The 12,352-nt window shown below is 38.4% G+C and overlaps 1 protein-coding gene across 3 annotated transcripts in view; it reads right to left on the reverse strand.

Annotated features, from left to right (window-relative positions):
* Positions 1 to 567: 567 nt before the first annotated feature.
* Positions 568 to 12,352, reverse strand: part of kdr (kinase insert domain receptor (a type III receptor tyrosine kinase)) — a 71,518-nt gene continuing 59,733 nt past the window's right edge. For all 3 annotated transcript variants that reach the window (XM_043690775.2, XM_043690792.2, XM_087988180.1), the window contains 5 exons: positions 11,403 to 11,508; positions 9,798 to 9,943; positions 8,559 to 8,652; positions 7,624 to 7,709; positions 568 to 2,756 (listed from right to left, as the gene is read on the reverse strand). In XM_043690775.2, the coding sequence (XP_043546710.2) occupies positions 2,558 to 2,756; positions 7,624 to 7,709; positions 8,559 to 8,652; positions 9,798 to 9,943; positions 11,403 to 11,508 (631 nt within the window). In that variant the 3' untranslated portion in view covers positions 568 to 2,557. The remainder of the gene's footprint in view (positions 2,757 to 7,623; positions 7,710 to 8,558; positions 8,653 to 9,797; positions 9,944 to 11,402; positions 11,509 to 12,352) is intronic.

Raw genomic sequence — 12,352 nt, forward strand, 5'->3', positions numbered from 1 at the left:
ATATTGTGTGAGTGGGCATGGAAGTGTCAAACCTTGGCAAGGAGACATGAGTGGCCAAGAGGTTGTTTGGGGTGCAAACAGTGCTCCATCAGACTTGAGGTATACCTTCTGAACTTATCTGCCAAAGGGTTTCTCATGCAGCCTACAGCTTATGGTATATGATACCTTCAATGTGCAGTGAACATGATCCTTTAAGAACCTAGCCTTACTCCATAGAGCTTGTGGAGGAATAGGCCAGGTCTTTCTTCATGATTCAGCTGACCATGTAGAGATTGTTGGGTGTGGACCTATGATCCAAACCACATGTACCTTTAAAAGAATCTCTCAAAAATCAGACAACCCATGAATAAGGCTGAGAATCCCAGAATCAGGAAAAAGACTCTCAAGTCGACCCAAGTTTGTGGAAATCTGGCGAAAATCATCATATTCTTGACAGGGAAAGGGACTCCGAACATTTTAGCCTGGCAGTTTTGGATATCCAATTATCATGTGCCGATGAGAATATCTAGATTAACCTGCTATACAATAATCCAAAAGCCAAAACGTTGGGAATGTAATCACAAAATCTTCAAATATATAAAAAATGTTTATTAAAAATAAATTGCAGAAGTGAACCTTTTACACATTGTTCAATTCCTAAGAAGTCTAAAAAAACATATATAGACAAAATACTTTATTTACAGGCAACAGAAAACATTTTTTGAGCTACAAGTGTGTATTTAGCTCAAAAGTTTACACAACATTGAGGACACCAAATTTTCAGTTGTAAACCTGGGCAAGTTATTGTGGATCAGAATTATGCTACTAACAAATGAACTAACTGAAGCCTGGGGAAATAAATTTAACTGTCAGGCAGAAAGCCAACTGTGGTGAATCTCTCACCTTAAGACCTGGCTTGCATTGAAATCAATTTTCATCATCTGACTATGGGGCAGATTCAGCCATGATTGTATCAAATGGCAGAGAAGGATTGAGGGACTACTCCTTTCCTTTATGTTCTTAAAAATAGTACATTGCTGTGGAAATGGGAATAACCATAATACAAAATTAACTGGTTGCAAAAATACCAGTGCATTCAGGTCATCGAGTAGCAAATTAGTGTGAGAAGTAAACTTTTGGTATTGTCTGTATGTTCCATGTGCAATGTCCAAAATCACAATATTCAAGAGATAGGTAGAAAAACTGGTCAAATGAACCACTTGATCCTCTCAATTTAAAGTTTAGTCCAGCAAGCAAGTTTACAACTTCAATTAATTCCCTTTAACATCACCAAATGATTCTACTATAAGACATTGGTTTTCTATAAGCTTATTGTTGAAAAACTGGATACAAATCTAAGTAATTGCAAAAACATAATATATGTATTTTACAAAAGTACAAATTGCCTTGAGCAGATGATTATTCATCTGTAATACTGTATCTTTCGAAACATTTCACTTTCGGAAAACTAAAGAGGGAACACAAGCTAAAATGAAAAGCCTTTCAAATATTCTCTCCTTATAAAGTAATTTTGTTATAAAGAATCTTGCCTTTAAGAAATAGTACACTGATCACATTTTGGGTCTATCCCATGGTGATTGTGCAAACCATAACAAAGACTCTGAATATTCACATTCAAAAGTAGTAAAAGGACTGTATTTTGATCTATATATATATATTATAAAAGCACAATCTTCTCTCATTTCCAGTTCAATGCTTACATGTGTTTTTTTGGAAGCATTTTACTTTGTTTGCCACTCGGGAAACAGTGTATGTACCACCAAATGAACCTTCCTTGGTTTACTGTTTACCCCCTTCAATCCAACATTCCTTGATATGGCAGTAAGGACATGTACAGCATACAGCATACTCATTCAATTATCTGTATCTTATTATCTGTGTTCAATATATTACATTTATTTGTGAAAATGCATTCAACACTCAGGTGCTATAAATAGGTGCCGATCTTACTTCCTCTCTCACACTCTCTCTGCACACATACAAATGTCTAACTCGAGAGCTATCCATTGAACAGAGATGAAATATGACAATATAGGATTTATACATTCAGACAGTTTCATTTTCTATTAGGAACCCTGTCTTAAGTTACTAAGTAACTTTCAATTGTGCAGTGTTTCATTTAACTGTTGCCTTTCCTCAGCCTCGAATTGTTTGAAGTTTGATAGACAACTTGATGCAATGTCTTGTGGGAAGTGATGACCGACATCAATGTAACAGTCAAAGTTTGTCACTTTTTCCAAAGATCAATTCTGAAAGCCTTGTTTATTTCATGTGTGTTGTGTGACGGTCTATGTATTGGACAGCCAAAGCTGTACTTACAAGAACAAAACAAAGTGGAGTTAGTTTAGCAGTAGGTGTATTATTGACCACAAGTTACTCCACTGCCCTCATCTGAAATACAAAGATACCTCGTGTCAATCTGAATAACAGTTCCATTGTTTAGAACAAAGTTCATAATTTTGACAATATTTTAGATAAAATATGTGGTAACTTTATTCAATTAAGGCTTTGGTGAATTTGCTACAAGCTGGCATCCTCTGAGTGTTGAAGTGAATTCTTAAACAGGCGGAGCGCTGTATCGAATGACAAGGTTGTAATTAGTCGGGAAGGTGCAGTAATTATCCTTGGTTTTTGCTTCTTCATTCGGATAAGGAACCGTGTCAGTGTCGTCAGAATGGTAACCTGACTGGTAGCCACTCGTCTGGTTGGAGCCATCTGATGACACAGACTCTTTACTTTTGCTAGGGATTAAAGCACTGTGGATAAACAAGATATATTTTACCTTTTAGGTGCATCATTTAGAAATAGTGCAAATACAAAATTACAGTTGAGGAAGTCTACTTTGGCTTGTAAGTAAGTTGTAATGTAATCAACTTTGCCTGGGCAAAGGTAGCTGAACAAATGGATGTTGTTTATACTATATGATCATCCACAAAACTCCTTGATATGCACTAGGCCACACAGCCCTGCCACAATTCAGACACACTTGTCTCAGCAGCTTTGCCCATTCCATTTTACTTAAGGGCAATAGAAAAATCCCGAAGGATTTCCCTCGATTCCTGCAATTCACTGGTGTATAGCTCAGGCAGAGTACTTCAAATGGTATATGATGCAAAACTTCAAATCTAAGCAGACAAAAAGGCATGAAGCTAAAGATCTATTCCAAAAAGTTATGACATAATAAAAATCTAAGTGAAAAACTAATCCAAAGGCATGATTGTTGAATAATTTCAAAGCATGAGGCACAACAGTTTTAGGAATATATCTGGTGGTTGTCTACTGTACTGTGCTCAAGTCTAAAGGTATGCAGTATGACTTTACACAAATGTCATTGCCATTTCAGACTTCTTGGGGCAGCATCAAGCCCATGGAAGAATGAAAAATAATACCCAGCTCCGAACTGCAGGCCTCCCCAAGCATTCGCCCAATGGAAAAATCAAGCACCAACTGGAGTTGAGGCCTGAGCACTGATGAGCCCAGCATATAAAGACAGAACTTCGAACTCTCAACTGTTATTTTTGTTTATTACTTTTACTTCATCTGCTGCACTGTACCTAACCTTGTAGTACTTCAGTCAGATAACTGTTTGTATAAGCTGTGAAAATTTGCAGATTCGCATAATTTTTATCGTGCATCCTTATCCCAAAATGTAGATATTGTTATATATCAGTAAAATAAAGGTGAGTTATTGTTTGCAAAATGTTAGTCAGTATGAAAAAATAGCAATTTTTAAATGAAACCTCTTTAGAGGATAAATCAAATTAATAGGATGCAATAGTTACAATGGAATTTCCAAAAGGCCTTTGACGAGGTGCTGCAGAGGAGGCTGATAAACAAGCTAGGAGCCCATAGTGTTATGGGCAAGGTATTGGCACAGATAGAGGACTAGCTGACTGGCAGAAGGCAGAGAGTGGGACATTTTCAGGATGGTAACTGCTGACTAGTGAGTTCCATAGAGTTCCTGCTCAGATGAAGAGTCATCTTGACTTGAAATGTTTACTTGCTCTCTCTCCACGGATCCTGACTGACTCATTGTGATTTTCATCATTTTTTGTTTGCCTCAGGGATCCATGTTGGAACCACGACTATACGTGTTACACATTAACAATCTGGATGAAGGAACTGAGGGCATTCTTGCTAAGTTAGCAGATGATACAAAGATAGCTGGAGGAAAAGATAGTGTTGAGGAAGCAAGGACAATGCAGAATAACTTGTGCAAGCTAGGAGAGTGGGCAAAGAACTGACAGATGGAATACAATGTGGGAAAATGTGAGGATATGCACTTTGGCAGGGAGAGTAGAGATGTAGACTATTTTCTAAATGGGAAAAGGCTTTGGAAATCTGAAGTACAGAGAAACTTGGGAGGCCTAGTTCAGGATTCTTAGTTGGTAGTTAAGAAAGCAAATGCAATGCAAACATTCATTTCAAGACAGCTAGAATACAAGAACAGGGATGTACTGCTGAGGCAGTACAAGGCTCTGGTTACCTGCATTTGGAATATTGTGAGAGGTTTTGGTCCCTGTAATCTAAGGAAGGATATATGGGTTTTATAGTGGGCCCACAGGAGGTTCACAAAAATGATGCCAGGGATGAAGGACTGCAGTTGAGGGCCCTGGGTCTATATTCAATGAAGTTCAGAAGGAGTGGGGAGGGATGGGGATCTAATTGAAACTTACAGAATATTGAGAGGTCTTGGGAGAGTGGATGTGGAGAAGATGTTTCCACTAATAGGAGAGACTAGCACTCAAGGGCACAGCCTCAGAGTGATGGACGACCCTTTAGAACTGAGATGAGGAGCAATTTCTTCAGCCAGAGGGTGGCAACTCTGTGGAACTCATTGCCATAAAAGGCTGTGGAGGCTAAGCAATTGAGTGTATTTAAGACAGAGATAGATAGGTTCTTTATTGGTAAAGGGATCAAAGATTACATGCAAAAGGCAAAAGAATACAGTTGAGAAACATATTATTCATGTGTGAATTGTGGAGAAGCAAAATGGTCTAATTCTATTTCTATATCTTATAATCTTACAGTTGCAATTTTTGAAATTCAGAAGGTCATTGATCCCAGACCTTATTTTGGGATTTAGGCTCCAAGAACATAAGCTTTTGATCCCGACAAGTATTCCAGAGTCAGTGGGAGTTTCTAATTAGACTGTAAATGGTGAGTGCCTATTTCAGTAAGGGTGCAATCAAAGATGCCTATCATGTAAAAAGTGTTGAAAGTCCAATGTAGGTGCCTCCAAATCTAACACAGCTTTAAAATCTGAAACTGCATTCTTACTTCAGCAATTCAAGCGTTGGTATCAGCCTGAGCCTCCCCAGTAAACCTCATTTCTAGCGCTATCTGGTTTAACCAGATGTATTTCTACTAATTGCACACACAGTGAAGGCCAGTCAGTGGGAATACTGATGTTCAGAGTACTCACCACAGCAAATCCCAACAGTTCATTTCTTTGTAGGCACATCTGAGAACAATAGAGTTTCTGACACTAACAGACCATTCAGAAAATTCTGACATGAAGACTGAACTCTAGATACCTAGGCTTAGTTTCTAACCTGCACATTCTTAACTACTATGACAACAGTATAGGACCAGAAGAAACAGGTGCAGAATTAGACCATTCAGGCCTATGAGTCTGCTTGTCATTTGATCATAGTTGATATGCTTCTCAACCCCATTCTCCTGCATTCTCCCATAACCCTTAATACCCTTACTAATAAAGAACCCACATGTTATTCTACTATAACACGTGTTTCATTAGCATGAATTCACTGCAATGTGATTGATGAATTAGGGACACTGTTTCTAAAGCTCGAACTTTTAAAATGTGTTAGCTGTAATGTGATTACACTTTAAGCACTGTATATAAAGCGTGATTATTTTATATTATAGGGTTGCACAGGAATGCAACCATCATGTTGTAGAGGAATGACTTGTATCTATCTTTGTCTTAAACACACTCAATGACTTGGCCTCCACAACCCTCTGCGGCAATGAGTTTCATAGATTCACCACCCTCTGGCTGAAGAAATTCCTCCACATCTCATATTTAGAAGGTTATCCCTTCACCCTGGGTCTATGATCCTGGGTCCAAGCATGTCAGAGAAGTCACAGAAGAAAACTATTTTCCAAAAATTCCCTCAAAAATTATTTAGAACAATCAGGGTTATGGTTCAGATACCAGCCGAAGATTCTGGTTCCAAATCATTTAGTGAGCAAGTGGAGTAACGGGACTAAAATTGTTCTTTGGCAATGACACAAAATCAGTGATATTCCAATTGGCAGTCCATTTTGCATCCCTTGGGGAAGGAGATCCATGTGTTGAAAATAGGTCATGATTCCTTAAGATAAATGGCTCTTGTGAAAGCTTGTCTGAACTAAGAATTTCTAGCGTGGATACTAGGAGGATGTTTCCTCTTGTGGGCAAAACTAGAACTAAAACTAAGAGATATTTAAGTCTTCCTTTTTGAAAGACAGAGAGATTAAAGACATTATTTTCTCTCAGTGGCTTCATCATCTACAGAATTCTCTTCTACAGAAAATAGAAGCGATTCAGTCATTGAATTTATTCAAAGCAGATCTAGGTATACTTTTGATAGTCAAGGGGATCTAGAGTTTTGGGATGCAAACAGGAAAATGGGTTTCAGACCATGACCAGGTCAACCATGATCTTATGGCCAAGTTGTCCTCTTATGTCCCATGTTTCTCATTGTCAAGGAAACTTGATCTGGCAATAAAATGCAATTAGTTTGTGATAAAGCATTTATGGTACCTCTGAGAAACAGCAGAATTATATTGTACTGTTTAATATGTTAGGATTCTAAAATCTATTTGTTTTTATCCAACAGATTGTGATATTGACTCCAAGCACAGTACATTCTAATCCCATTGGGAAATATATCAGATATCAAAGATTTTTGGCTCATTAGAAAACAATTTCCTTAAAATGGAGCTAATGCTGCCAAGATAAACCATATTTTTCTTTTCAGTTTTGTACCATTATTCTAAACTCCAGAATTAGTAATGACTGGATGTTGTTACCCTCCCACTGGGAAATATTGTGAAGGAACGGTGCAGCCAAAACAATGAAGGAAAGTAACCCTGGAATAAAAATGTAGAACAGCTTCTCGCTAGGACTGGAGGTGTCTTTAAAATTTCCAGTGTTGGGGAGTGGATTGTGGTTAGCAAAATCTGTCTACTCCTTCCTAAAACTTATGACGCTCAATGAGTTCCACAGACATTTGCAGAACATCAGGTGTTTTACATAAACTGGGACAAAAAAACATTTGTGTCACACAGAACATAAAATTACATACTCGGCCTGCCAAAGGATTGGTTCAGATTGAGCGATAAGTATTTGTAATATTTCCTTGAACTATCAGGGGACATCTGCACATGTTAAGATTGTATCATCAGTCAATTCTCGAAACACCTTTGAAGCTCAAAGTTACTGTCAGTGATACTTTCAGACAGAAACTCACTCTGGAAAAGAAAATTTGACAAGGTGCCAAGCAAACTGGAGATTTGCATTAACCTCTTGACAAAAATGATGCACGATTCCATAGAATAATATTTTCTTCAGAAGAAAATTATTATAAATCACCATGGGTAGTGAGAGCTTACCTGAATGCCAAACTCTGACTCTGCCTTGTTTCCAGTGTTTGAAGTTCCTCTGATGTAAGTATCATGCCACTATCAGTCTGGTTATCCTAGTGAAGACAAAGTAGTTAGTGAAAACAAAGCAATTAATGAAGACAAAGCAGTTAGTGAAGACAAATAAACTCTTAAGGATGCATGGAATAAGAAAGGAGCAACATTCTCATTAAATCTGCTCTGTCCATAGGTCACACACAACACTCCTATCATGGATTCAATTTCCATCATGTGTTCTTCTGAGAGAAAGTTCTATCTAAAATGCTCAGAATTTTGATTTTTTGAATCAAATATTCATGCACACTGACATTTCCAGCATTAACTTCTTACTTGCTATCTTAGATATGTCAACTCACTTCCCATTCTCCACTTTTCAATAAAAATTTGAGACTATATCCTTTGAATAGCTGTTCTTGTCAATACATGTATTGCTGTCTCCACAGCTACCACTCCTTGTTGGAATCATGATGAATCTGCACCTCCAAGTTATTCACTGATTCAAACCTGTCAGTCTTTTATAATGCAATACTCTGTGGAATATTTCTCTCAACTAACAATGCTTTTGTTCTCATGATCGAGGCAACAGCAGCAAATCTTCAATTGTTACCCATCCCTACCTATCCTGAGAAGATGCTGGTGGGCTTTTTCCTTGAACCACTGCCATGCTGGTGCTGACAATACTTCCATAATGTCTTAGCTTTGTTAATTTTGAACCTGTCCTCTTTATTTCTGTGTTCATAGTTCCAATTCAATATTTGCAAATATTGAATTGCAAATATTTGTATTATCCATGGATTATCTTCATAATCAACTATTTATCTTAATCCATTAAGAAATAAATTAGAAGACAGACATGTAATTACTATTGGGAAAATGAAGAGCTAATTTTATGCATCTATATGTACCTCTTGCACAATGACAGTTGTTTGCTCCACTGGTATTTCATCAAATGTTTTAACACTCTCAGGCCTGTTTCGCTTTTTACTGCCATTCAAGTATCTAGAGAAAGGAACAAAAAGATTCGTGGTATGTAGTGTTTAAAAACATATGCTCTGAAATTCTAGAAAAAATTTATTTAACAGACATCATTGTAGCAATGTCTCAAATAGCAGATATGGGTACAATTCGTCCTTAGGTTAACTTATGTGAAATGTGGTTCTCCAATTCAGCATTTCCAGAAAAGAAACTCACAAAGGGTGCCTTTGCTAGTACCTGTGATATTAGAACAAAAGGACTCAATTTCCGAAGGTTCCTTGCTGTAAGCACTAGACTCCAAAGGGTACACTAAAACATTGAATCATCTTGTTGTCCTGTGGCTTCCCAGACAAATAACTTAATAACAGTACATCTCATTGCCCAGGACTCTGGTCTCACTAGCAATACCTACCACTCACTGCCTCATAAAGTGCCCTTTGTTTTGTTTCCTTAGAGTTGGTCACCCTGCGGGAAAACCCAAACATGATTTCACCTGTAGAGGGGCTTGATTCAAGTGTGCGCCAACTGGGACAACACAAGTCACCCTCACCAAGCTGTCACCAGAGCACGCATTTCAATATGCCCAACATCCCAAAAAGAGCTCACAATCCTGCCAGCACTTGCCAACAGTGGCCATAACGTGAGAAATAGGAGTAGGGGTAGACTGTTTAATCAAGTGATCCCAAAACTAATGCAGACACTCTGTGCAGTCAGAAAAAGAAATTACATGTATCCACAGAGCTGTTATTTGAGTAGCAAAGAAGGGCCATGGATTTTCAGCCTGTGATATTTGAAGGTAACAGCATCAAACATTACCTATTGCAAGTGTCAACAGCTAGTGTGCGATCCTGCAATAAACACCTTACTGACAGTGAGCTATCAGTCAGTTATTTTGCTACTTATTGTAATTCATAGTTCCTTTCTGATCAACTGGTGCATTGTTTTATTGCTACTCACTTAACACTTTGAATTTTATCAACTTTTGGAAAGTTTCCATAATTTTTTCATTTATTGTCCAGTGTTAAGTGCCGTAACTGTTCTGTTTAGTCCTCTGAGCTGAGTGAAAAATCAAATAAATTGGCTCAGCACCGTTTCCTCTCATTTTCCTTCTGTTCGCAAACACATGAAGACTGCCTTCAGAAGTGATAGAATGACAATCAGGTAATTACCGTATTCCTGCTGTGTTGTCATAGTGGAATTTTGGATCACACCCTTCCTGTTCTTCTGTACAGGAAGCAGGTGAAGTTGGCAGAGAAAGCCCGGAATCATCTTCAATGGTCAGTGACATGTTCAGCGGAATATAGTCCTTCCCATCCTAATAATTGCAGGAGAGGCATTTTATGCTTTTTGTAGATATTGTTTGCAGATCAAAAGCACAGAATCAAAAACAATGTAAAGTCACAATTATTTAAGGCAGAAGAGGAAGAATTTCTTGGCTGGGAAGGTTGTAAATTGGGAATTTTTTACCTTGTAGGGTTCTATGGTTGAGTCATTAAGTATATTCAAAAGATAGATATATAGGCTTTTACTTTGTGAGGGAATAGAGTTATGGGTAAAAGACGATTTTGAGTTGACATCGAATGTTGAGTTGACGATTATCAAATTAGCCATATCTTATTGAATGGTGGAGATGACTCATGGGCTGAGTGGACTAGTTCAGTTTGAATATCTTATGGTCTTATTGTCTGCTTGCTACTTTAAACCTGTATTAAGGATTGACAAGCTACATTCCAGTGTTCTTTTTGATTCCACATGACCTGATATCTAGGCAATTTATTTACTAATAAATTAGACTTCTGCGACTTTGGAGAATTATTTGGATTTATTTTTGGTATAATAATTGCAATCAATGGCTAAAATATTATTCAAGTATAAAAGGTAAAAGGTTGCATTATTAAGAACATTCACACGAAGGGAGCTTTATAAACTAAATAATTGTGTTATTTAGTTTACACGTTACAGTTTTGGTTTGGGTTCCACTGCAATTACATCTCTGGCTGAGATTGTGTTTCTTTCAAATAAAATACAGACATCCAAAAACAACACAGAATGTGCTCTGGGTAGAGGACAGCAATGTCCATCACCAGGAGAGACTCGGCACTCATTACTGACCGAGCTGGCAAAGTCTTAAAGGACAGTCTCTAGACTGGGGCTGTGGCAGGTGGTGAAGGAACCAAGAGGAACAAATATATTCAACTTCTTCGATGCATTGGTGGTGGAGGAAGTGACTGCTGAAGGTTGTGGAATGGGCTACCAATCACCTAGGCTGCTTTCTCCTGGATGGTTTTGAGCTTTTTGAATATGTTGGAGCCGCACTCAGCCAGCAAAGGGGAGAGACTTCCATCATACTCCCAACTGGTACCTTGTAGATGGTGCAAAGAGTTTGGGAGTGAGGAGGTGAGTCATTTACCACAGAATTCCCAGAATTTAATTAAGTCTGCTGGAGCAGGCAAGGTGGCCAGCAGACTCAGACAATCATATGGACGGCCACATGCCTGATCGTCGGAAATGGGAAAGCTGGTCCTTTTTAAAAAGAGGCAGAAACATCCAGCTAGTGATGGGAAGGTAATTAGGCTCATTAACAAGCTATGTGAAATTAATTATCTCTGAGTCCATTCGGAATTCATGAAGCCTCAGGGATTTACAAGATTCTCACATGCCTACAGACAGCCACCCAGGTTTTTCAATGGTTTACCAGGAGGAACTGCTGTTCTCAGAGAAAATCAACTGAAGTTATTTTGCAATGCAAACACATTTCACAAATATATGCTTACCCGCTGAGCATTTGCTTGCAGTAAGTTTCCAAGGTGCTCCACTAGTTCAGAAAAGACTGGTCTTACTTTGTAGTCCCCATGCCAACAGTCCAGCATTGTCTGATAGCTGACGGGACAGAACAATCAGGATGTTCAAAATTTATTCAGATACCACGTGAAGTAAGGTAGTCAAAGGGACCTGTTGGCGTTTTACATTTAGTCTTGCAATGCCCTTGAATATACTGTCATATGCAACTCTGTCACAGAACTTCATGTTTGAATCCCTCCAATCAGGTTTCTGCTGCCATCACTGTCTCTAAAGGATCAAATAGTATCCTATATGACTGAGACAAAGGTAAATATTTCTTCCTCATTCTTCTCAACCTGCCCACAGCTTTTGATGTGAATGATTACGCCATCCTCCTCTCTCACTAACAGGAAACCCAGGTGAGTGGGTCTGTGCTTCTCTCGCTTTATTGTGTTTTAGCTAATCACAGCCAGAGAATAACCCCCAGTTGTTTTTCTTCCTGTGCTGTTAGCTCTAGTATCTGTGAAGGATTTACCCTCCAACTTTTCATCCACATATTGTCCCAACAAAATCCTTCAAAGCCATGCCATCTTCCACTTCTCAAAAGCAAATCGGAAAGTGAAATGAAACTGTAATGCTATAGGCGAAAGAGAAGGAGGGTGGGACCAACTGGATTGCCAGTTGGATACGACAAGCCTCCTTGACATAGAGTCAGAGAGATCTACAGAAAAATGTCATTTGGCCCATCGAATCTACTCAGGCCAAAATCAAGCTAATCCATTGTCTGTGACACAATTCTACAAAATCAGCTTAATCATTGGAGAATAAACAATATTGAGTGTATTTTATCTATGCTGAAAATGTGTTGCTGGAAAAGCGCAGCAGGTCAGGCAGCATCCAAGAAGCAGGAGAATCGATGTTTCGGGCATGAGCCCTTCTTCAG

Source organism: Chiloscyllium plagiosum, unplaced genomic scaffold (assembly GCF_037043375.1).
Source record: "Chiloscyllium plagiosum isolate Xiang-an unplaced genomic scaffold, Cpla_swu_hap1 HiC_scaffold_1, whole genome shotgun sequence".
Lineage (NCBI taxonomy): Eukaryota > Metazoa > Chordata > Chondrichthyes > Orectolobiformes > Hemiscylliidae > Chiloscyllium > Chiloscyllium plagiosum.